This window comes from Pimephales promelas, chromosome 13, assembly GCF_988280905.1.
Source record: "Pimephales promelas chromosome 13, fPimPro1.hap1.1, whole genome shotgun sequence".
Taxonomy (NCBI): Eukaryota; Metazoa; Chordata; class Actinopteri; order Cypriniformes; family Leuciscidae; genus Pimephales; species Pimephales promelas.
In genome coordinates this window covers 21,898,871-21,924,973 of record NC_142781.1, presented here as the reverse complement: position 1 = coordinate 21,924,973, position 26,103 = coordinate 21,898,871, and the positions used below count along the sequence as shown (strand labels likewise).

At 37.9% G+C, this 26,103-nt stretch overlaps 1 protein-coding gene across 1 annotated transcript in view; it reads right to left on the bottom strand.

Annotated features, from left to right (window-relative positions):
• Window positions 1–25,152, bottom strand: part of kif26aa (kinesin family member 26Aa) — a 74,292-nt gene extending 49,140 nt beyond the window's left edge. The window contains exons 1-2 of the mRNA XM_039693428.2: window positions 25,049–25,152; window positions 21,224–21,475 (exon numbers count right to left, since the gene is read on the bottom strand). Of these exons, the coding sequence (XP_039549362.2) occupies window positions 21,224–21,475; window positions 25,049–25,102 (306 nt within the window). The 5' untranslated portion in view covers window positions 25,103–25,152. The remainder of the gene's footprint in view (window positions 1–21,223; window positions 21,476–25,048) is intronic.
• Between the last annotated feature and the right edge of the window lie 951 nt (window positions 25,153–26,103).

Below are 26,103 nucleotides of genomic sequence, written 5' to 3'. Positions count from 1 at the left end.
CACGTATCCAGTCCATAGGATGGGAATGGTGTAGCAAGCAAACAGAACGATCCGGGCTTACAATGAAACTGGCTTAATGTGAAGGGAGCCCACGGGAGCCCACACCAGCCCTCAACTCTACAATATCTGTCAACGAAGCACTCTGTGTCAACACCTAAGCAGGAGCAACACTCATTTAAGTGGAGCTCACCACCTAAGTGGACATGTGCCTTCCACCTAAGTGGACATCTCGGGAATTTCACCAAGATGAAGACAGCCACTTTCAGCAGGCCAACCTTGCTTGGAAACAGCCTTCCCTCTCTGCTGATTTCCTTAACAGATAAAAGCTGGTCTGAGGTCCTAAGGCTTGCGTTATTTGCACGTAAAACCGCATTGAAGCAGACAGACAGAGAAAGCCAGAGCTGGGTCTGCCTCCTCCAGGCAGCGCTTACAGGCTGACCACCTGGTCCCAGTTTAAGGGAGAGGTAGGACCCTTAGGCACATATCCAGGCCTGGGTGTCAGCTCGTGAGAGATAGCCGGCCTGAATTCCAGGCAGAAGTTATTGACTGAACGTAAGTCCCTACTCCCTAGTAGACACCATGTGAGCAAGACAACTGTTAAAAAACAGAATCACTGAACTTGAGCAGCACCAAGCGATAATGAATCACATAGCCGCTTTCTAAGGCTCACTGGGTAACGCATTTCTGCGGGGTCCCAGGGTCAGCTGAGAGCCAGTGTCTATCCAAGGGATGTCTACTCAGACAGAAACACCACTGGCAGAGGGATGAATCCGGAGGGGCAACAGATGTAACTGTGCGGCCCGACATGGTCCCTGCCCAGCTCGATCGCCAGGGGATTGGAGTCTCCACTGTACCTGGCCATAGCGGTCGTGAGGCTCGTTGGCAGCATGACTGAGCAGGCCAGACGTAATTTAAAGTGGAATGAAGCGACCTCAAAAGCTTCTGACTCCAAGGAGAAGGTGACGGGCGAGTTGTGACATGCGAAGGAAGCTTAGCGCAACGGTTGCGATGTTGTCTTTTCAGACCAGTACCAGCTCTCTGAGTACTGGTGGTTTAAACCTGAGGTGAACTGCCAACTCGAGGTAACGAATACTAATTCAGTTGGAGGTCGCCCAGGCCTCCGTTAAAGCATGCCCTTTGTACATGGCCCCTCAGTCGGTGTTAGTGGAACTGAAGGTCTGAACATCTCCTTCTCAACACGAAGGAGAGTCTCGATCTCAACACCACGACAGACATAGACACGCAATGGGAACATGTACTGCCCACAAAAGCTGCTTCAGCATGCTGTAAGCCCAAACACGTGATGCAACGACCATCAGAGAGGAAAAGGGAACGACCGCATCCTAAAACACACAGGTGAAATGACTTTTTTTTTTTTAAAGAAGCAAATACACCCATGTTGCTCTTTCAGGAAATAGGACCCATTACCAGTGCCGGAGCACGCAGGGGAATGACTGCGGCAACACTGAAAAGTGAACACTTTTCCACCCTCTAACGAATCGTCAACACTCAAAAACCTTTAGAAATTCGTTGCTGTTAAATCAGTAGTTGAGAGCTCAAAGCTCGCGATCACCGCTGCACTCACACAGTAGAAACCACCAGCACTGGGAGAGTTTTCCAGAAGACCACCGGCACACTCACTCATTACAAAACAACAGCACTCTCCAAAGACATCAAATGATCGGCTCCGAAGTGAAAGACAACCAGCACATGCATCGACTTCCATATTTATACCCGCGCCGCGGGGGCGGAGTTTGTAATGCAATTACATTGGCTCGTTTTAATAGTACTCAAAGATGACAGCCTCTCTAAGTATGATCCTAATCAGTCCACACGTCGACTACGAATAGAATAGAATAGAATAGAATAGTTAAATCTGACGTAAAGGTGTTAAAATAAGGGGAAAGTATAAAATGATAATAACATTAAGAAGAAATAAACAATAATAAATTGGTGTAAAAGAAAATTCCCTGAAATACATCTAATATAAAATCAAAAAAAAAAAAAATTATAAAATAAAAGCATACAAAAAAACTAAATATAGTTCTTTTGACTTTTGGACGTTTGTACTGTCTGTATGTTAAAGGTTTTAATATGCTCTGCATCTCTATTAGAACCATGAAGAGTCTAGTCATTAAAGGGTTTTGGAGCAGTTCAGGCAACATGTGTCGTCAGAAGCCTTCATGTGTGTACATTTAATTAAACACTGTGAATTGTAAAAATGCAAAATGACAGCTGCAGAATGCAAAATGACCAGATGACACGGATGGAAGCACAAACACGGCGTGTGTTAGTCCATCCACCCACTCAACAGACACAAGCTGCACTTGTTAAGTGCTAGTCATACCACGGTGCTATTGGAGAGGACCTTCCTTTGTATAGAATATTTAAAGCCAGGCTGCCGTCTGCATCCTGGCTTCTGGTGTCCTCTTAGGAAAATACGCAAGTGGTTATTCACGAGTCAATGCCTCACTATGAGCCCGTGCCCTCTGTGCCCCACCCCAACATGTGCTCGCACTGGCCACTGCATTCTGATAGACAGGACAAAAGGGTGAGGTTGAGCAGGCACACTTTGTGATGATAACAGCATTAAAACATTAAAACGTATTGGAAATGAAACGCCTATTACCATATCTGATTTTCAACTCCGTATGTGTCTCTGTATCAATTCCAGGATGAGTCCTCATCCTTTTGAAATGCGTCTTCAAAACATGTTCTCGAAATGTTGACAACAAGAACCAAACTCTTCCAGACCTGAGTTACAACTACACTGTTTGTGGGCAGGTCAAAGTAGACATTGTTCACGGGCAGCCAATGAAAACCATAGGCTGACAATATGCAAATTTGTTACATTGCTGCAGAGGTGTGTAACAGGAATTGAGACTGGAATTGCAGATGACTCATTTCAGCAGTTCAAATACGATTATTTATTTTAGGAGACAATATTTTTATGTGTTATGCGCTTTGATCTTTACATTCACAAACAGCTATATTACACACTGCATGAAAGTTATTATTCGAAAAAGCACAATAGAGGCAATTTAATAAAAATTACAGTTATGCAAATTCAATTCAATGTATTGGTCACAAATTGTTTTAAATTTTACAAATAACCTTTACTAATCTTACTTGCACAACACTCACAACCCCAAGCCAGGCCCTCAGAAAAAATAGTGTCCAAGTATGTCCAAATTATCACGATATTATGTTGTATATACTTCCGCCACAGTAACCATCCACCAAGAGTGACTTTCTTTTCATACTTTATAAGGCACAATGGGGAGAGTGAAAGGGATGAAAAATGTACGATCTACAACTGCACCTGCAATAAATCTGAAAAACCACCTGGTAGGCATTACTGGTGATGGACTACCTTTCCTTGTTCACAAAAATAAATAAATAAATAAAGGCGTAGCTTAAACAAAGAGGAGTGTGACATACTGACACACAGTTAAATAAAAGATAGGATTGCGGAGGCTGTCGACTATGATGCAGTGCTAGATATGAGGCTAAGAGAGAACTGAGGCCTTCCTTCGAAGGCTTCATCCATGCTCCACAGAGGAGAAAATTGCTGGTGAATTGCAATTTTCTTTTCAGTTAGGTAACAGACAGATGATGGAGGTACTGAAGGAAAAACAAGAGAGGAACAGGAAATGGAAGGAAGGCAGGCAAGGAATAAGTAAGGATGTTACAAATGTTGGACGAAATCCAGTGTACAGTACATGACAGAACATGTACAGGACACATTCGAGTGACTGAACACGGTTATGGGCCGTTCGCACACAGAACACTCTTATGTTTAAAAATGTTAGGGGAACACATGGACCCTCTACACATTTTAAAAAAAATTACCCTATTTTAACTGGATGCACAAATAAATATTTTATAAAATAAAACTTCCTGCATTTATTCACAATGTGTGATTACCGATGTTTTTATTTGCATTTTACAGCAGCTTTGAAAAAAGTTGTAATTTAATATTTTAACTTAATTGTTCATCCTAAAAATGTGAGACGCTCATAATGCAAAAGACACTAAAAAAGCATTGAGGTGATGCATCAGTCAAATCCAGAAATGTTATCCATTAAACAGCTGTGGCAGGACCTGTTTTTTTTTTTTTTTTTTTTTTTTTTTACCAACTGCCAAGTCACACACAAAATTGTGGGATATCATAAAGCAGGCAGTGAATGATACATCTATGCTAGATAAATTAGATTTAGATGTGTCTTGTGGTCTCCAGCATTCTCCAGCTCATTCTAAGCCAGTCTCAACAAAAAGACCAGATATTGCAGTGTCCCACTAATAACAGAACCCTGTCTCAGCAAAACAGACATAAAATATAAACAACTCAAGATCTATATACCCAGAATCCAATACTTATGTACTTTTTTTGAATGATCACAATAAAAAAAAAAGTTTTTAATTACCTGCAATAAGATAATTCTGGCTGCTAAAACTTGACTGGTCCTGTCTCTTGACTACTACAAGTTCTTGTGATCTCTCAAGCCACGGCTTCTGGTATGCAGTCAGACTACAACTGACTGAACTCAGAGACAATTTTACTTACTCGCAAAGCAGTGTTGTAAATCACTCCACACACACAATTGAGAATTATCCTGATAAGCAGCAACAGACGGAGTGCTTTGTATACTGGAGGTCGGGGGGAGACTGGATCCTCCTCTATCAGATGACTAGAAATGAGCAGCTTATTTCAGAAATGCCAAAAAGAGCTAATGTTAAACTTCAAAATGATAAGACAAGACATTAAAGACAAGAGAAGATATTCAAAATGTCATGCAAAATGATTTCAACAAAATGCCTAAAACATTCATTTTGAGAGGAGAATATATTGTGCTCTCAAATGCAACATGAACTCAGTCTGATGTTTTTTTATGAGGTGGAAAGGGAGAAAAAAAGGAATAATAAACAGTACAAAAATTAAACCAACACAAAAATAAAATACCTTTCTAAAATACTATTTCTAAAATAAACTGTCCAACACAGGGGATACCAGGTGATTACTACAGCAAAAAGGTTACCATTAATAACAAAAGCTAAAAAGAGCAATAACTCTTAAACATACTGTATTAAATATTATGAAACTTGATGAGATTATATCAAGTAGCAGAAAGAGGGCTTCCCCTCAGAGAAAAAAAAAAATGTATTTGCTTCTTTGCATATTCATACCAGCAGTCTTCTCATCCAAACACCTGTACAGTATATCTGTGAATCTCGTCCCAGTGAAACCTTACATCTTTCAAGTGTATGTTCCTAAAAAAAACTAATTATGCATGTGTCAAAATACTTTTATATAAGACTCCAATTAATCCTGTCCACAAAATGACTATATACACTGGCTATATACAAGCAACATTAAAGGGTTAGTTCTGAAAATTCCATCATTCATAACCCATTAGACTGTCATGCAACACAAATGAAGATCTTTTTGATGAAACCTGAGAGCTTTCTGTCCCTCCAATGACAGCCCACGCAACTACCACTTTTAAAGACATAATAAAAGTAATCCATGTGACTAGTGGTTTAACCTCGATTTTAAAGGGCCCCTATGGATTTTTGAAAATGACCTTTCATGTAGTGTAACATAGGTCTAACAAGTGAATGAAAACATCCTGCAAAGTTTTAAAAATGAAAGTGCATCATATATTAAGTTATTGTCCTTCAAAAGTAAGAGTAAAGTAAGCCATTTCGTTGTGACGTCAAGATGAAACATTAGTATATTGCCCGCCCACATATTCCACGCAAACTTGAACCCTCAACTTGAACCGTTGGTCCACAGACCCACAGGCCAATTCTGATTGAATATCAGTTTTAAATCAATTACTTGTTTTCCAATTCTGGTAGACCTACTATCTTGCTGTAACTTCTATCAATTCCAGGATCACTCCCAAAATATACTGCAGATTTTCATCAAGGCTTCTTTTTTTTGTCATGTCTTTAGAGTATAGTTTGTCTCTTTGACAGTGAAAGCATTTAAAAACTTCCTTCCGAGTCAGTCATCAGTCTCTGATTGGTCATATGGCACCAATGATACCAAAGATAATGGCGTTGACGGCACAGGCATAATTGACTATGAGGTGCAGGGAGAAATTGTAATGATGGCACTTAATAGAGCAATTATGCCCCATTAGGATAACATCTCGCCCAATAATCTTCCATTAACATGAGCAAGCGCAGAGATGATGACAGCATTTGATTGCATGTGGGTGGGCCTATATTACACAAGTGACCGTCTACAGAAATGCCATTTGTACTCCCAAAACATTTCAACAAACCTTGTTTGTCTAATTTACATTCAGAAGACTAATTTCATAGAGAATAGTAAACAAAATAGGTTATGTCAGATAGACAAATTATAGCATGCTACTTGAGTAATTTGTTTGCAATTATAGTCTCCCTGGTGGGTAGAATTTATGCCAAAGATTTTTCTTAATTAGTATAATATTGTCACTCACAAATGTTTTCCTGACAATATAAAACAAAAATTACTGCAGCGTTCATAAATGACTTGTGCGGCAAGGAAAGTTTCTTAAGAAGGGGAAGGGAATAGCATGCCTGCAACTTTGTTAAGAGCAAAGTCACAGAAAATTTCACCATCCCACAGATATTGTCAAACGATGTAAGTGACAGAATACCAGAGTAGGGACTTAGTTCTGTAAAGGATAGAGGGATGAAGCAGGAATAAAAAAAACAGCCACTCTTCCACCACAGTGACTTAGCAAAGACTTGTTTATCCTGGGTTTCTCTTGCTATCCAAGTCATCCGTATCAAAGCCGAGTTCTTGTCAATGTAATGAGAATGTTACGCAACTGACACGACATGCATACATCACTGATACATTCAAAGGAATGCTGCCTCTGTGTAGGTTATTACATAATGCGCTTGTTGATATACACACAGGTAAAATGAGAACGTTTTCTTACATAAAGATTAGGTAAGAGCTGCCGAATCAAATCTACAAGTCGTGTTTTTAAACACTGGAGCCATTGGTGCCACTTTGATTGTTTCAAATCAAGATAGAAAGATTTGTTTCACCCTGGTTCAGCTCTGTGGTCAAATAAAGAGACTTTAGAGGGCTTAATTAACATTACACACAATCCTTCCTGCAGTGATTACGGAGCAAGTATGTCATCCCTTATTGAAAAATGTAGCACTCTCATAAGAATCATTAGTGTCCCACTGATGCATATCAGCCAAGCCAATTATCCACATGATTAATACAATCATTCAGCAGAATGAGTCATAATAAAGTAATGGAATAAATTATTTTTTCAGATGGTGCTGAAATAATTTCATACTTTGAACATAAATATTATCCTACTCCCATATGCCCGTTTCTAACTATTTGAATCTTCTGGCCACAAGAGCAGCAGAGTTTTATGTGTAGAAACTGTATTAAACTGCACTTTGAAACCTTACAGGGATTAAAAGTGGGGAAAAGATTTTTATCAGCAGTAGTTTTAAGTGTGCTTTTGGTCAAAAAGGCATATTAGATGCAGGATAAAAAGGGAATGTTGACCTGACTTCCTCTTAAGTGACATGCTAGACACATAGAGCACACTGAATGATATTTGACTGTCAGAATAAACTCTGCTAGAGCATAGCATCACGCTAGCCTGGGTTTCCACCATGGACCAATTTTTCACCTCATGTAGGGAACCAATCACAGAACGGGGAGGGAGCAGCAAGACGATGACGATGTCTATGCGTCACACCACAGTTTGTACGGATCCAACATGGCAGCAGACGCAAAGTTATCTTTCGAATGGAAGCGTTTGTGCAGTGTCAAAGCAGCGGCTCCAAAGCTACATATATAAGCAAGCAATTATTTACAAAGACAACTATACATTTGTTTTTAGAAGTTGGTAATTTATGAGATTGATGTCTTGAAAATTTGTAATGGGGAGGTGTACAACATTTGCATATAAATTTTAAACAACAAAACAACCCAGAAAATGGCGCCACAAAAAAATAAACCACACACTCGGGTTTGATTTGGGTTGTGCTAGCCTATGTAGATGTCTCTGTGTTACATAAACTAAAATAATATTAAGTTTAATCAACATGCAATTACAGTAGCTTTATTTGTGATGTCCACGTTTTGGTAAAGTTTTTTTTTTATATATTTGTCAGTCTTCACTGGAAAGTACTTACAGATATAGACAAAATGAGCTAAAGCAAACACAACATTGTTTTCTTTTGCTGTATTCACATAAATGTTCTGTTTGCAAACAGCTATCAGCTCATGTCCTGTTCTCTCAGTGCTGAAAAAAACAAACTAGCAAGTTTAAAATCTGTTTTCAAAATAATGAGGAGGATGAATAACCGAAGAGTATTCCACAACAGCAGGAGACACGATTCAATGTTCCATGTCAACAAGGCAGTCAAAGTTCCTATTATAGGTACCTCACCACAGGTTTTGTCTTTTATGAACTTGTTTTTGAGCCAAGAAGGTCAAAGCTGAACAGTTTCACTCCTCCCTCCGCCTGTAGTTTCCTGTTTTTACGGAGAATTGACAGTGATGGAACCTCCTTTTAAAGAAAACAGATATGGCTAAATATGTTTTACTTGTTAAAGCTCTGCTGTTGTGTCCTCACATACGTTGATGTTGCCTTTGTTTTTCAGCAGGCCGCCAGCTGAGTTTTCTCTCTATGGCTCTCACATTATCTCTGTGCATTCTGCAAGAATCATATTCAATTGTATTTGTCATCAAGGACATTTCCTTCTTATCACCAAGTGTTAGTATGCAAAACTTATTTATGCACGTTTCTGCTACATTAACAATAATGCACAAGACCACATATAAAACTCTGCTGACTGTTTAGAGAATGCGCTTTAGAAATGTCAGTGAGATAATAAACTTCAAGCATTCAGTTATTTTACATGCTGCAGGTAAATGTCACACTAGGCCCAGTATAAAAAAAATAAAATAAAAAAAACAAGAAAAGCTGCAAGCAAAATTCCTATTTTAAAAGATTCTTGCAAGTGCAGTAAAAGATAAGTAGCAAAATACTTGACCACAAGAAAGTGGGATTGACCTCAACATTAGAGAAGCAATTAGACTGGTGGTTCTCAACCAGGAAAACGGGGGCCCAATAGGGGGCCTCAGTAAGATCCAAGGGGGCTGTATGATTACTTTCAATTATTTACATTTAAATCATATAGGGTAGTTGGTTGACGGAATGGGCCGGTGAGAAGGTGGGTTAAGTACATGCAAATAACAATTTTTTGGCTGGACAGGGGAGGCATTGGCCCAGGAAATGTATATAGATAAGAACTTTTGTCCAGGAGTGATGTGGCCATCAGTTGGAGGTCCCAAAGACTGATTCAGAGAAGTGCAATGGACTGAGCAGATTTAGAACCATAAAGTGTTGATATAACACTGTGTCAGCTATTAATAGTATTGGGAAAGGGACCTCAAAGAGTCGACAAGACCTTGTATATCTTATTCTTCTGGCAATTAGAGATGTGAAAAGGAGAAGGGTAGAAATATACTTTTTATGGGTCCCAGCTCATGTAGGTATTTGCAACAAATGAAAAGGTTGATAAGTTGGCCAAGGAAACTGCTCAAAAGGAAATAATAGATATCAACTTAAATCTGTCCATCCAATTATGCACTGAAATGCAAACATTTTGTTTGACATTTAGTTAAAACAGTGGATTTTCAGCCCTTGTGTTTTTAACTCTAAAATAGGGTGCACATCAACAAGATATCAATCTAGAAATCAATACACCAGATATTCAATGCATGACTTTTTCCTCTAACAGAAAAGTACTAGGAGGAAGTCTATGGAACTTTTTAATTATTTCAGACAGTTTCCTTTTGATGACATTCTGACTTTGTACTCTACGCTTAAACTCAGTCTCAGGTGCGAGAATACAGCTATCTCCTTAACACAGCTGCTGTACGTCTCTCAAAACACCAAAATCTCCCATTCCAATCTTAGAGCCATCACTAATGACAACTAATCTGAAAGTGTGACCGCCAGGCAGGCTGTGGTTGAAAAGAGATAAGGCGGTTGAAAGTAAGGCATAGACAACCTGGTAGCATGAAGTCACAACAAGGATAAATGACTGATGGAAGTGACTTAATCAAAGACGAGTTAACACTCCCACAGCAGTAATCACGAGTTCAAAGCAGCCCAAATAACACCAGGAAACTTGTAATGACTTGTCCCGTGTCTGCCTCACTGGACAGCCTGTATCCCTGCTCTGCTACAGCACTGGTTTCCAGAGCTCATGAGAAGAGAGACGTAACCCTGCAGCTTTATTGCTCCAGTGGCTTTGGAAAACGAGTGTGTTGAGGGTTATAAAGCCAGACTAAAATATTCCTGCTTTGACAAGGCGTATGGGGCCTCTTTGGCCAAACTGGTGCATAAAACTGTGGTAGTACTGTACGAAAGCATTCTCTTGAGTGTACTTTAACACTGAAGTTACACTGCAACACTGTGAAAGGATAAAGTGTTTAAGGGACTTCCTGCTTTGTGCTAAGATTTTACGATATTTGTCAATGAAGAAAAGCCTTTTTTTTTTCTTTTTTGTGTGACTTGGGCTTTCAATGTGACTTATATGATGCACTTATCTCAGTGCCAGACGATGAAAGTTGATTGAGGTGCAGGCTGAGGGACAGAACTGAATTACGGCTACCAAACCATTGCATTGATCTGTTTCACAGCTCACTTAGCCTGTTATTCAATCAATTTCAGTGTGCTTCTATCAGCTTACCTGTCCCAAATACTCAAGCTGATCCAGCCCACCACACTGTCAGACCCCTATTGCCTTAGGTTAATAACAAACTCTAAAGGACACAGTGACAAACCTCTATATATCTCTTTCTTAAGTTGGATTTGCACCCGTTTTCTTCACATCTTCCTTGAACTGATTCTTTCAGATCTCTTTTAACTGTTGGACTTTCTTTTTCCTCACTGTGTGATCACTACGTGGACCATTCAGTTTCAATATAAGCATGCAAATAGAAGAGACTGATACTCTGACCTCCATTTAAGCCTAGTATCACTACATCTTTAATGTGTTGTTGTTTTATGTTTTTATTTATTTTTTATCATAAGGTGGACTGAATCTGAACCCACAGAATTCTGTAAAGCAGATTTTAATAGAAATTGGAACATCTATCATTAAAAAATCTCTAAATATTCCATGCCATTTCGGTTTTTGTTTTATTCCATATTTAGGCTAATTAGATTATGCTTTCAGCTGCTAATATGATTATATTGCTGTTAATGTAGTATTTTTAGAACATTTTGTCACGTTTAAATCCATTCCGCAGAATTCCACAATTTCTGAAAATCTGACAGAAGTCTGCAGATTTCATCTGGGCCTGCGCAAGAACACTTAATGCCAGATGTGGTGATTATGTGTTTGTCCTGTGGGGTGGCATTACAACTGTTGGATGCAAACTGGGGATCTTTTAACATGCAGCTCCTCACATTTGGTGTGTCTCTCACACAGGTGCTGATTTGTAGTGTTTCCGAATGTAGTGCAATACCCTGATTAGCTTCTGGCTCTGTTCCATGGGTGGTTTATAACCCACTTTTCACACATGTTCCCACTCACACATTTACCAGTCATCACATGTTAGCCGTGAATGAGCACTCTGGACTGATTAATGCAAATGCAGCATTGATCTGAGGTCTGTACTCAGCTGCAAGAGTGTAGCCTCTCTTTACCTGCCCTGCCTCTGCAACTACAGAGCGAATCAAAGGTCACTCTCATTAATTTGAACTCACCAGAGACAAAACTCCATGGTGGCTGGATAAGCATACAAAAATGCCATGGTGGCCAGATATGCTAACATTTCATTAATGTGATTAATGGACATGCAATGCTAAAAAATTTGAGTCTGTATTATAGTGCCTGTAAATAGTAGCACTATCAATTATTTGACACTTTTTTGTTCACACATCAACACATTTTTATTTATTTATTTTTTGTTCATGCATGATTTATGAAAAGTAATAAAATTATCACAAAACCTCAAGTAAGTGGCATAACATTGTATATATTATTTAATTTGTGCATGATTTGCATTGATATATATATATATATATATATATACAAATAAAATGCTATGAATTCTATGAAACATACGGAGCCCCTCTAGTCCCACTTTGGTAAAAAAAAATTAATTATAACTATCTTGTGGCCTCAAGATACTAACTCGTGGCCTCAAGATACTAACTCGTGGCCTCAAGATACTAACTCGTGGCCACAAGATAGTAACTCGTGGCCTCGAGATAGTAACTCGTGGCCTCAAGATACTAACTCTATCTTGAGGCCACAAGTTGCTTGTGGCCACGAGTTACTATCTTAAGGGCACGAGTTAGTATCTTTACTATCTCGAGGCCACGAGTTACTATCTTGTGGCCACGAGTTACTATCTTGAGGCCACGAGTTACTATCTTGTGGCCACGAGTTAGTATCTTGTGGCCACGAGTTACTATCTTGTGGCCACGAGTTAGTATCTTGTGGCCACGAGTTACTATCTTGAGGCCACGCACGAGTTACTATCTTGTGGCCACGAATTAGTATCTTGTGGCCACGAGTTACTATCTTGTGGCCACGAGTTACTATCTTGAGGCCACGAGTTACTATCTTGTGGCCACGAGTTAGTATCTTGTGGCCACGAGTTACTATCTTGTGGCCACGAGTTAGTATCTTGTGGCCACGAGTTACTATCTTGTGGCCACGAGTTAGTATCTTGTGGCCACGAGTTAGTATCTTGTGGCCACGAGTTAGTATCTTGAGGCCACGCACGAGTTACTATCTTGTGGCAACGAGTTAGTATCTTGAGGCCACGCACGAGTTACTATCTTGTGGCAACGAGTTAGTATCTTGAGGCCACGCACGAGTTACTATCTTGTGGCCACGAGTTAGTATCTTGAGGCCACAAGTTACTATCTTGAGGCCACAAGATAGTTATAATTAATTTTTTTTACCAAAGTGGGACTAGAGGGGCTCCGTATAGAGGGGCTCCGTACTCGTGAACAACTATCACAAAAAAAAAAGAGATGTGGATCATCAAGGTAATGACACCACCACCATTCAGTTCAGTTTAGTTTTCATGGACTTGCAGATTGTTTTCATTTGTCAAGACTCAAGAGATTGTAGATTTATATATTAATACACAATCAAACATTTGAATCAACAGACAGCTGCTTTAGATGCTATAAATAAAAGAAAGATATTTTTGCTCATTCAGTATATGCACAGACAGATGAGGATGTGCGTATGACTAAGCATTAGCAAACGCAAGAAAGCCTTGTGATTCTTATTCCATCCTTTAAACACGTTGCTATGACAACCACATCCCATCAGTGTGATGGATTGATCTGTGATGGACAAGTTGTGACCCCTCAGGGCATGACATAATCAGCACAGGATGGAAGGAAGAGAGTGACAGAGAACAGTATGGTGATGATATGTCATCTGGTCACGTTCTGAAGATTACCTATTCAGAGTAAATCACACTTTTCCATGTCCAAATTTTGGAAGGAGAAATAACAGGAAGGAAATTGACCTAAATAATGTGATGGAGATAACTGAGGATATGACTGCATGGCAGATCAAGCACTCAGATTATTTATGAAGCTGTTGCTCACTCATTTTGAGTGAAAAGACACACAGGAAAAAGGAATGTGATCCTCAGAAACAGCTTTAGTCTTTTGCCCTCTACTACTGTATGTATCGTAGTTGGAAAACTGAAAAGAGCACTTGCCGTGCCAAAAGGTCACCTGCTCGCAAGCCAAGGACAAGTCGACTGCAAGAATAATCTCAGAGGGAGGAAGGGTACAGGTATAGCTTCAGGCCTGTAAAAAGGGAGCTATATTCCCCTTGGGAAAATACCCCACTTGCTTTCCCCTATAAACTGTGGTCATGCCTGGCAGACTGACTGCTGAGGCAGCAGGGACATGTACAGGTTTAAATTTTCATCACATGGACCAGCACATCATTCCATCCAGTTTATTTCTTTGAGATTGCTCCCCCCCTCCAGTGAGACCACCGTGGGCCTCTTCTGAGACTTTCCTAGTGAATTTACGGTGAGGTGATTTTCCTTTCGGATGATCCTGGATGATTGCAGTAATCATCCTTTTTACCTAGAATGCACTGCTCGATAAGTAGTCCTTTCAGTACCTTCAGTAAATATTGTCAGAGCTGGATGTTCCTATGTTTATACCAGCGTTAGGCACAGGGGGGCAGTCTGTGTCATCTAAATCTCACAGCTAGGAAAATGTTTATGGGTGACTTTATCAGTAAATGTAAAGGCAAAATATGCAAAGAGCCTTTAAATTTAAATTTTTACTCTTTTGTTATTTTAGGGGCAATTCAAAGAGCCAGCACTCCCATCATGCCTCTGGGCAGATCACAATAAATTGAGAAAACAAAAGCACAACACGACATAGAATTACTTGGAAAGCAGATAGATGGAAGAATACCTTTGCAGAAAGAAAATTCATTAGTTTTACAGAAATCATGTGTTTCTCTAGCTTTCAAAATGACATTATTGCAGTCTGTAATGATAAAAACAGCCACATTTTGGTATTGTGCCAAAGTGAAAACTAAAGCTGCACAGCAGACTTAATACAGTTAGTCTTACCAATAAATAAATACTTCATATCACATGCCTAATACAGGACAGAGGAGCTGTATTAACTGCCTAAATTTTGTCATGGCACAAACCCTGACATAGAAATTATGTGATTATAAGTCATGTGACCACAAATACTGAAAATTGTGATGGCCTGGAGAAATTCTGACTTTCGTTCTTCAGAAGTTTTGCTTTTGTTAGGTTTAATGAGAAACATTAAACATTAATTTAAAACATTAAACATTAATTTAAACATTAAATTAAAATGTTTCTCATAGGTCTTTCAGACCTTTCAAAAATTGTGCTCACTATATTTAAACCTAAATATAAAGTTTCTAGCTTAAATTGCCCAGATATAGATTTTAGAATTTAAATTTTAAATATTTTTCAAATACAAAATGTTACATCCACCAGTTGGAGTGCCATGGCCAGGGAACTACATTGTGAACTACATTTTCCCTCAGGGGGACTGCAGTAATACACTAAAACTGCACATTTTAGAGTGGCCTTTTATTGTGGCCAGCTTAAGGCACACCTGTGCAATAATTATGTTGTCTAATCAGCATCTTGATATGCCAAAATCAAGGCTTTGAGTGTCCAGAAAGGCAAATACATAAAATGTATTATTATATTATTATTATGCCACACCTGTGAGGTGGATGGATTATCTCGGCAAAGGAGAAGTGCTCACTAACACAGATTTAGACAGATTTGTGAACAATTTCTTAGAGAAATAGGCCTTTTGTGTACATAGAAAAAGTATTAGAACTTGCCGATGAAAAATGGGGGCAAAAACAAAAGTGTTGCGTTTATAATTTTGTTCAGTTTACATGGGACGGATAAGTTCAAGGAGGCTTCCATTGTGTTCTTTTAAACTATAATAGCAGAGAGGGACAAAAAGCATCTACCTAAACATGTTTCCACAATGCGTTTTTGTTCGTCAGCCAACATCACGTGACTGAAACCAGCTGAAACGGACAAGGAGATCAGCTTGTCACTGGCCCAGCAAATTTGAAAGGCTGCACTGCACGGTACTTCACAAAGCAGGATCATTCTTATGCCGAGCCACAGGAGAAGGAATCCTCATCGCCGAAAAAGCAAAAACAAATATTTAAAAGGAAACGTGACCGGCGAATTAAAAAAAATGAGGGTAAATATCGGGATAGCTTTTCCCAGGAGCAAAGAGCAAATGAAGGAGAAAGACGCTGAAGTTGCTTTCTTCTCAACAGGTAAGTCAATGTTTAAATTACAAGCTTTTTTCCATTGCTTGGTAGTGTAATTCATTATAGGCAGCATAACAGTAGAACATAGTTAAACTCGAAGTCCTATTAGAAGACATGTTGTCATAGCTTCTTGGAACATAATGGCTACCGTTGCAACACTCATTTGAAAAAGCGAGGTGCTAGAGAGCACTATTCGTTTGAATGCAAAAAAGGATTTCACCACTAGATGGGAGAAATTTCTACACGTTGTACCTTTAAACTGAAGCATATATTTTGTCTGGGAAAAAAAAAATCACTATATATCATGCATATAAGTAGAACTCTAAAAAGTTAATCTTCCTTCTGCAGATCTGCTACATAATGATTTATTCTTTTAAGTGATTTTTGATCCAAAAATGAAAATTCTGTCATTTACTCACTCTCAAGTTGTTCCCAACCAGTATAAAAAAACACAAAAGATGACATTTTAAAGGATGCTGGTCCCATTTGACTTCCATATATATATATATATATATATATATATATATATATATACACACACACACACAACTTGAGGGTGAGTACATTTTTAAGTTTTAAGTTGAACTATCCCTTTAACTCATAGGGTTATGATTTAGTGATAGCTATGTGTTAAAAATGTTTTGAACTGAGATAAATCTCTCCATTAATCCAATTTGTTTTCCATCGATGGGTCAGAATGGATTTAGACTGCCATTACACTTTTTTTTTTTAATTTAAACTCTTTCTGGGAGATAAGACTCCATGAGGAAAACTTATGGAGTCTGGTATTGACAGCATTATTGTGTTCTAAAAGAGTCTTGAGATTCTTTCGTCTTGCTTTTGTTCAACACTCAGCCTTTGCAGGAGTATCTTAAAGCTTAATCTGCTTTCTGGTCTCAGACTTGATTGTCTGAGCTGACAAACAATTTAACTCTGTCTTAGACAGCTGGGTCCTGAACATTTGACAGCTTACCCCATCTTATCTGCAGGCTTGTAATTTAGAGTATAAGAAGGCAATTATTTCAAGAAAATAGAAGCTTGCTCAAAGTGAGATTAAATTGTAGATTGTCTTAAGTGAATCCTTCATAAAACTGAACCAAACTAGACAGTAGTGTTGTAGTACTCAACATTCTTTTAGATAAACTTAAGGAGTGCTGGTCTGGTCTTGGTCTCGGTGTCGCCTTGCCTCACTCTTGGTCTCAACCCCAAAAAATAGTCTTGGTCTTGTGTTGGTAGTAATAGTAATAATTAATAATAATAGTAACATCTAATAGTAACACTATTAGAAAGAATGGATATTTTGCTACACTGAAATCAATAGTTCCAATAAAAAAAATACCGTTCACAGTTCAATTAACTCGTCTGAAGAGTATTCTTTAAATACCTATTCATAATGGGACCACGTTGCCTTTCTAATGCACAATTGATATGCAAAATAATTGACCAATGCAAATTATATAAGGCAATCTAAAATAATAAATACCGCTAAAATGTCATTAGATTTGCTTACTCAATGATCTACAGTGATGGGATGAAACTGTTATGTTCCAGTGCATTAAGGGAGGGAATGGAAAGAAAGCACATTTTTTGTGAGCCAACTAGCAGAGAGCAGGAGTTTCCCAAAACAAGTGGGTGAATAACTATGCCCAAAACAAACCTTGAAATCTTTGTGATTGAAAGGGGAGTGACTGAATTGCACACTTCAGCTTTATGAACCAGCAATGCTGTGTTATGGTATTGTCTTACAGTGTTAGCTAAATATGGTCTTTTTATTATTTAATCCCTCCCACCATAAAGAATCAACACATATTCTTCCCAGAGAGAAGATGAGACTAAAATTCTACTGGGATACACTATTTTGAAAAGCGCTGGTCTGCTGTGAACTAATCATCTCTGTGGCTGCTCTAACATAAATATGTTTTAAAAATGTTTTGCTAATGCTTTTTCTGAATTTCCAAAGTCCAATAATTTTATAAAAGTTTGTTGTTTTGTTTGTTTTTTTGTTATGTGAACATTAAGGGAACATTCTTATTTTGCAAACATTATGGGAATGTAACTTTTGAATGTTCTCTAAACATTTCTGAAACAAGTAACATTTAAAGGAGTAGTTCACTAAAAAAATAAAAAAAAACTTTTGCTGATAATTTACTCACCTCCATGTCATCCAAGATGTCCATGTCATTCTTTCTTCAGTCGAAAAGAAATTAAGGTTTTTGATGAAAACAATCCAGGATTTTTCTCCATATAATGGACTTCAATGTCAACCAAACGGTTCAAGGTCCAAAAGACAGTTTCAGTGCAAACGGTTCAAAGGGCTTTAAATAATTTCAGACGATGAATAAGGGTCTTATGAAGCGAAACTAAATTTTTTTTAAAAAAAACAAAGTTTAAGTTTTATAAGCTCAAATGATCGCCTTGCTCTGTTAGGGTTAGGGTGTGTTGCGCGTTTGTGACTCTACTATTCGAACTCGTTCATCAAAATGAAAGAATGAACGAGTCAACTTGTTCATTTGGTTCGTTGAATGAACCAAATGACACGAAAAAAGATTCGTTCATTTTGATAAATGAGTTTGAACAGGAGACAGAGTCACGAACGCGCATCACAGAACAGAGCAAGACGACCATTTGATCATTTTTGATCTTTTTTTTTTTCAATGAGTGATTGTTTCGCTTGATAAAACCCTTATTCATTGTCTAGAATCGTTTAAAGTCCTTTGCAGTTTTCATTGAAACTGTCTTTTGAACCGTTTGGTTCCCATTACTTATTAAGAAAGAATGACATGGACATCTTGGATGACATGGGGGTAAGAAGTATTTTTTTTAAAAAGTGAACACCTTTAAAAAAATGTTAGATGAATAAAAATTTATAACGTTTCAGAAAAAAAGTTAATTGAATGATGTATAATTGAATAATTGAATAAAGTTTTTGTTGTGCAAATGTTTTGAGAACATTATTAAAGACCAGATAACTTTTAATGAATGTTCTATTAATGTTAATGGAATAATGTTTGTTCATAACCTTGCCAGAATGTTAGCCAAAGTTCTGAGAACATTCCCTGTTATCCGGGAGTTTGAAAGACAAATCTTCAAAAACAGGAGGTCCAACACTTTATATGCCCAGTCAACGTGAAGGAATGCACAGCCTCTGGCAATTTGAGGAAATGCATTACCAAGCCAACAGGATCAAACTTTCATTGAGTAGTAAAAGTTAGGTGGCTTTAACTTCCTTTTCAGATGCTATCACTTCTACACCTCCTTTTACATGCATTGTTCCTAAGAACAATAGCAACCAAGTGCTGCTGTATACAAGCATGGAAACAAGACAATATATATATAAACACCCATAAATAATGATGTCACTACATAATAAATATAAGCAATAACAAAAGGAAATAAGTGGGTCAAAAGACTCAAAGACTAATGTTTAATCTCCAACTCCAGATAATGAGCTCAGAGGCTTCAATTTAAAGGATTAGTTCACTTTTGAAAAAACTTTTGCTGATAATTTACTCACCCCCATGTCATCCAAGATGTCCATGTCTTTCTTTTTTCAGTCGAAAAGAAATTTAGGTTTTTGATGAAAACATTCCAGGATTTTTCTCCATATAATGGACTTCAATGGGAACCGGATGGTTCAAGGTCCAAAAGATAGTGTTAATAACAGTTTCAGATGCAGCTTCAAATGTCTTTAAACGACACCAGACGATGAATAAGGGTCTTATCATGCGAAACGATCGGTTATTTCAAAACTTATTCCAAAAATGTAACTTTTCTAAGGACAAATGCTAGCCTTTCTATATTCTCTGAGGCGTGTTTGTAACGTCACGTAATAATACGTAATTACGTTCAAAAGGTCACGGGCGACATAGCCGGAAGTACAGAATCAAAATCGTCCGACATCGTTGTTTTTCCTTTTAATTCCTTTTTTTGTAAACGGTGTTTGAGCTAGTTTGCACGTTCAACCTATGCGTTCAACTTGTAAACACTGACTCTGTACTTTCGGCTACGTCGCCCGTGACCTTTTGAACGTAATTACGTATTACGTGACGTTGCAAACGCGCCTCACAGAATAGAGCAAGGCTAGCATTTGTCCTTAGAAAGGTTACATTTTTGGAATAAGTTTTGAAAAAAACGATCGTTTCGCATGATAAGACCCTTATTCATTGTCTGATATCGTTTAAAAACATTTGAAGCTGCATCTGAAACAGTTATTAACTGTCTTTTGGACCTTGAACCATCCGGTTCCCATTGAAGTGCATTATATGGAGAAAAATCCTGGAATGTTTTCATCAAAAACCTAAATTTCTTTTCGACTGAGGAAAGAAAGACATGGACATCTTGGATGACATGGGGGTGAGTAAATTATCAGCAAAAGTTTTTTCAAAAGTGAACTAATCCTTTAATATTAAATTATTAGCTTTACAAGTTTACCAGTCACAAAGGCACAGGAGATTTTCATTAAAAGTTGCCGTAGAGCCATAAACCTAGCTTTCTTGCAGTTTAGTTTGAGCGGATTCTTCATTGAAACACTATGGGTGGGCTTCAACCTTCTCTTTATGCAGTGTCCGGACAGCTAATATCATCAGAGCGCTCATCACCAATGATAGGCATGACTGCTTACATTCATCTCAGCAGTTCTTCTCTTGAATATAGCCACTCGAAGAGTGTCATCACTCAAGATTAATGAACCGTAAAATCCTGCTGAGTTGGACGGTTCTACTGGTCATTGAAATTTGTTGTACCTGCAATATATCTCACTATCATCTAAAATAATCATTGTGAACCGGTCCGTGTGAATGCTGGTGGCCATGTCAAATACACTAATCAATTTTGACTTTTTTTTGTCTAGGGGTATTTTGGAATCACGGTGGGCAGACAAGTCTTTGTCTTACATTTTCATCTTCGGAGGATCAGTATTATCCTTAATGATAGCAATATCTCCAAAGGTGTCCATGTCAAATGGTGTTTTGAACTTGCAATGCATAATAATTAATTGCATTTTTATGCATATTGTATATTTGAGATGTTTTTGTATTTATATGAGGACTTGGGGTTGGTAAGAAGATGGTTGAAAAAAAAAACAGTAATACTATGGAATAGTATTACAATTTAAAATAACTGTTTTCTATATCTTAATATATTTTAAAATGCAATGTAAAAGCTGGATTTTCAGCATCATTAACAAAATGAGGGTGTTTTTTAACTCTCCTAAATTCCTTAATCTGACTGCAGTGGGAATTGTTAGAACTTGTATTGCCTTCAATTACAGTTTAGTCTGCAAAGATTAAAACAATTATTTCTACACCACTATCACTGTCTTCATGGTGTAACAGGCCCTGAGATGATTCGCTTTAATGGTTTAGTTGAATGCACAAACCTTCAGAGTTCCTGGCTCGGCCAGCTCGCGCGCCTGCCTGTTCAGTTGGTCCGCGATGATTTGACATCGCTGACACAGGCTTTCCCTCCCGTGCTTGTTCTCGGAATAACTTAACTCCGTTACGGACACTGAACCGGCACCCTCCGGGTTTGGCCGGCTGCCGCATTGCACTTCTTCTGCAGAGTGAATCCTTTTCCTAGGATTGAGTGCTGGACTCTGCACTGATTCACTGCTTGCTGATACTTCAACGACCTTGTGTGAGAAAAGATCAGAAAATCATTCAAACTTAGAGATGAATGAAAAGAGATTGATGGAATAAACTGCATACTGAACTGTAAAAAAAGTTTCTGCCTTATTTTTTTTTAAATACATTCAACTTATTTATGTTTAAAGCTGCAGTCTGTAACTTTTGGCGCTCTAGCGGTTAATAAACAGAACTGCATGCGTCTTGCAGAAGAATATTGTAGCCGGAACTACTTTTCTTTATATTTATGATGAGACACGCAGATACTGGGCAACTACGCAGTGGTACAAACAGTACCAGTCTAAAATAGTCCGAAAAATAAACACTTATATAAGTGTAACATAGTGATTCAGGATAAGACTAAAACACAGTTTGGAAAATAGATTCATGATATATTCACTTATTATATATTATACATTTACTTATGATACATTTTTTTTTTTAAATTTTGAACAATAAGAAAGTTACGGATAGCAGCTTTAAGTCATTTCAACTTAAATTGCATTAAACTTTACAAATTGAGTTGAATCTAACTTGAGAAAAAGTTAAAAATTGTTTAACTTATTTTGATGAGTTAAAGCAATGTAAAATAACTTATTAATCATATAATTTTTTTCAGGGTGTAAAAACCAGAAAAAAATACTGTAATAGTCCTCACAAAAACATTGTCCTGCTGATAACAAACAAAACAAAAAAGGTTAAACCAGCCCAAAATATTTTTGTAATAATCATATAGACCGTCTACCTTTTCATGTAAATAAATAAAAAGTTACGACCAGTCTTGAAGAAAAAATATTAAAGGACTAATTTTCAATGCCTTAGTGTGAGCAGCATCACCTGAGGGTTTGATTTCTATCCAACTAAGGCCAAGGCATGGGGATATTTAAATTATCCCTATTTAAAAATCCCTAAAAGGGTGTGGAATTTACCGAGATATGTTAAATAGGGAACCCTGTGACCGGCATGTGGACGAAACCGGCACTTTTAATGGTTTGGCTCCAAATAATAAAATTTCCAACAAAGAGTCGCCAATTAACGTTACTGGGAACACAGTAATTCGGACAGATAACGTAGACAGATAACGTTAGTAACGTTAGCGGTCAACCCTCTCGTTTTTTCCAGATTGCTCCCGTACTTGAGCTTCCCGCTGTCTTCTCGTTTTAGTATTTTCCTGTAAAATATCCCGTATTTTAAAATTCTCAATACATTAACATTAGCCCTTTAATCGGACCTGTCAGCCTCTCTTGTCCTGTGTTGCTACCCTCATGCTTTAAGCATCGTTATGCTTACTAAAACAGATAACGTTAGCTACTAACTACACTTTTGAAACACATAGTTAAAAGCATGTTACATGTGTGAATGGTTGTTAGCACTATAACTTTTACTAAACTAGCAGCTAGGTGGAGTGCAGTTTAACGTTAGCTGCTACCTTTGTCCGGATTAAGTTAGCGTAACAACGTACTGTGTTCCCACTGTTTGTTGGAAATTTCAAATAAATCCAACCCGTTAAAAGTCCCGTTTTGTCCACATATCTGTCCCTGGTTTTCCTATTAAACTTATCCCAGTAAATTCCGCATCGTTTTAGGGATTTTAACATTTTGTATTTTCTTTCTCCCAACTCAGCTGCTTCTCCTCGTTCGACTTGCTGGTATGTTTACATTTGCGAAGCTGCCAACATAGCCGCCACGTCCCAGAATGCAACGCGGCGCCTTCGTCTTGTGCTTTTTTTTTTTGTGTGTGTTTTTTTTTTCTTATTGCAATTTCAAGATTTACAAACAAACATGGCTGCATAACTTCCTTTTCATATATACAATACAAAGAAAATATTGCCAGAGGGAGCAGCACTTAAGAAAATGTAGTCTAAGAAAATAAACAATAAAAATAAATAAATGGTATGAATTATGATATAACATACATGACAAATAAGGGGTGAATGCAGTTTTTGTTCGTCACGTCATCCAAGTTATTTGTCTGTGTACTCCAGTTCAAAAAGGCAGGGAAGGGCGAAAAAAATCCATCTCATTTTATGAGTTTTTTTCCTCCAACTTCAAAATCGTCTGACATTTTTTTTGTATTATTATTTTTAAAAAAATCGTGACCTTGTGATGAAGTAGGCTTGTTTGAGATTAGCCAAATCTGCGCAGAACTGATCACCAGTGATCAGCGCGAGATGCATGCCGGTTAGAAATGTGTCCAAGTCTATATTGGTCCAAGTGCAGTCTCTCGCCTTGCTCGTATATGTAAAAAAATTTTCGCGAGCGCAAGGCGCAGGTGTCGGATTCTGCAGTCGCGCACAGTTCCTCTCCACCAACTGCGCTGATCAAAAGCATGATGGGAAACGACTTGCTGACGACACAGCGTAATGCTCATTGGTTTAAACAACAGTGATCTATTGTTCTCTTTTAAAATGTTTCATTTTAAAACTCTGATATCATGTTTTGTGTATAGGTGATGCTATCCTTTAAGACTAGTCTGATTATGCAACTGGCCACTGGACATAAGAGAGTTGTTCTTCCAGCCTGACCAGCTGAAAAATCCCCAAAGCCTAAAATCAGCCATCTGATCCACCTGGCCACGCAGGCCTAAATTATTTTACTAATAAGTTTAAGAAACCTTTATAATTTAAATATCTTGATGACCTGGCCTTTGATGTCACTCTAGCCAGTTAGAAATTAACATTGCCAAGACAAAGGAATTACTTATTAACACACACAAAAAGATAGGCTTTGGCAATTTGGCCAGTTTCACTTGATGCCCAACATGTGGAAACTGTGGAAAACTTAAAATATCTTACAATTTTTGACTTCCAGGTTAATGCAGAGCATGTTTTCAAAAGATGGTCATGGGCCACGGCGACTATCTTCTCAGACAACTCAGTGGCCTTGGTATTATTCATCATTAGTCAGCATATATTAGAACTTGTGTATAAATCTTAAGTGTTCTAAACTTTCATCTCCTATAAGGCCACTTGAAGGTTTAAGAATAAACTTTCTAGAATTGTGTCAAAGAAATACAGTATTGGTAAGAAGTCCTTAACACAACTTTTCACATACTGTAAGAACAAGGAGGAATGCAAGGAGGATTCTGGCAGATACCTCCCAATCCCATTCCCATCCTCTCTTCACCGAGTTTGAGCTCCTAAAATCTGGGAGGCGCTATAGAGTCCCTCTGGCAAATAAAAATGTGTTCAAGAAGTCCTTCATCCCAAGCTATTAAAATCATTGACTCTCCCAGTGATTGATAAAGTAACAGAAAGTGACATTACATGAACTACATTTATATGTAATGTGACCAATTATCTTTGTATTGTTTTGTTGCTTAGTTTCTCAGTAGTTGTTTTATGTGTTGGTGAGTCAGACAAATTTCCACTCAGGAGGACAATAAAGACATTTAAATTCAAAGACCAGCTAAGACCACCAAACAAAGTTTTCCTAGTTTAAACATTTTTGCCCCAGTTGGAAAAACATTGTGAATAATAATTCATGAATCAATCCGTGCTTCATGAATCACATTTTAAGAATTTACAATAAATAAATAAATAAATAAATAATCTTAAAAAGTTTAATAATGGTTTATCTCACCGTGAACCTCCTGAAATCTGGTCTACGTCCTCCAACCCAAAAATGAGAGTGCATGTTTATGGCTTTAAATCCCCGCGCACTCTGACTCACTGAGAGATTTGTAAATGGTCCATTTCATTGACGTTAACTTCAATTTATAACTCTGCGCTTCTCAATCCCATGTTGAGGGTAAATGAATTAAAATCAGGGATCAGATAGAATTATATTGAGTCACTAAGGGGCGGAGCAGAATCGCAGCTCACACAGCGCGCTCCTGAATCTGATTCATATTGAAGGCGCATCGTTTTCTTAGGGGAGTAGGGGAGAAATGTAACCTGTTTTAATTTATAATAGCCTACGGTGGTAGCCTACTATAGTAGGCCTATATGGTATGTATAGCCTACTACCGTGACTCACTTGATACTGCCATAAATTCCATAGCTGAGTAAAATTGCCATTAGAAAAACTCTCAAATCGCATTCCTACTTTTCCTAAACTGTTAGAAAGTTGTTAATGGGACCGTCATGAGAACTTGCCACGAATCTGTGGTTCATTCTCACGAGTTTATTCGCTGTCTGCACAAGTGAAGTCAATTTTTACTTAATATTTTTTTCTGAAAATCTATTTATTTTATGTTATATTAAATGTATTTTGCAGATATTATGTATTATCTATTGCGCGCGCTAGGCACACCATGTTGTGTGTAATTTCAGTGTGGTGGTCAGCTATTTACTAGTACTACTTTAGCGCCACCACATGGCCATAATCTTCAACGGCATAAAACAATCTATTATGGAAGTTTAGGCTATTTCTTGGTGGAGTTGAATATAAAAAATATGTTACTCCTAAAAAGCGTGAACTAGTCTAGAAATGTAAATAAACTTATTTTAGACTACATTTTGATTGTACATGCGTTGCTGTGTGTTTACCCCCAATTTACTGTGGTTAAGAAAGTGATTACGGTGTAAAACATGACATGACAGACAGTGGGATTTAGCTAGCCTACAGCAGACACATTTATGGGTCTTTTCGGGGGAGCTGTTCGTGGTGCTGAAACAGGCTACCTATTTTTGCAT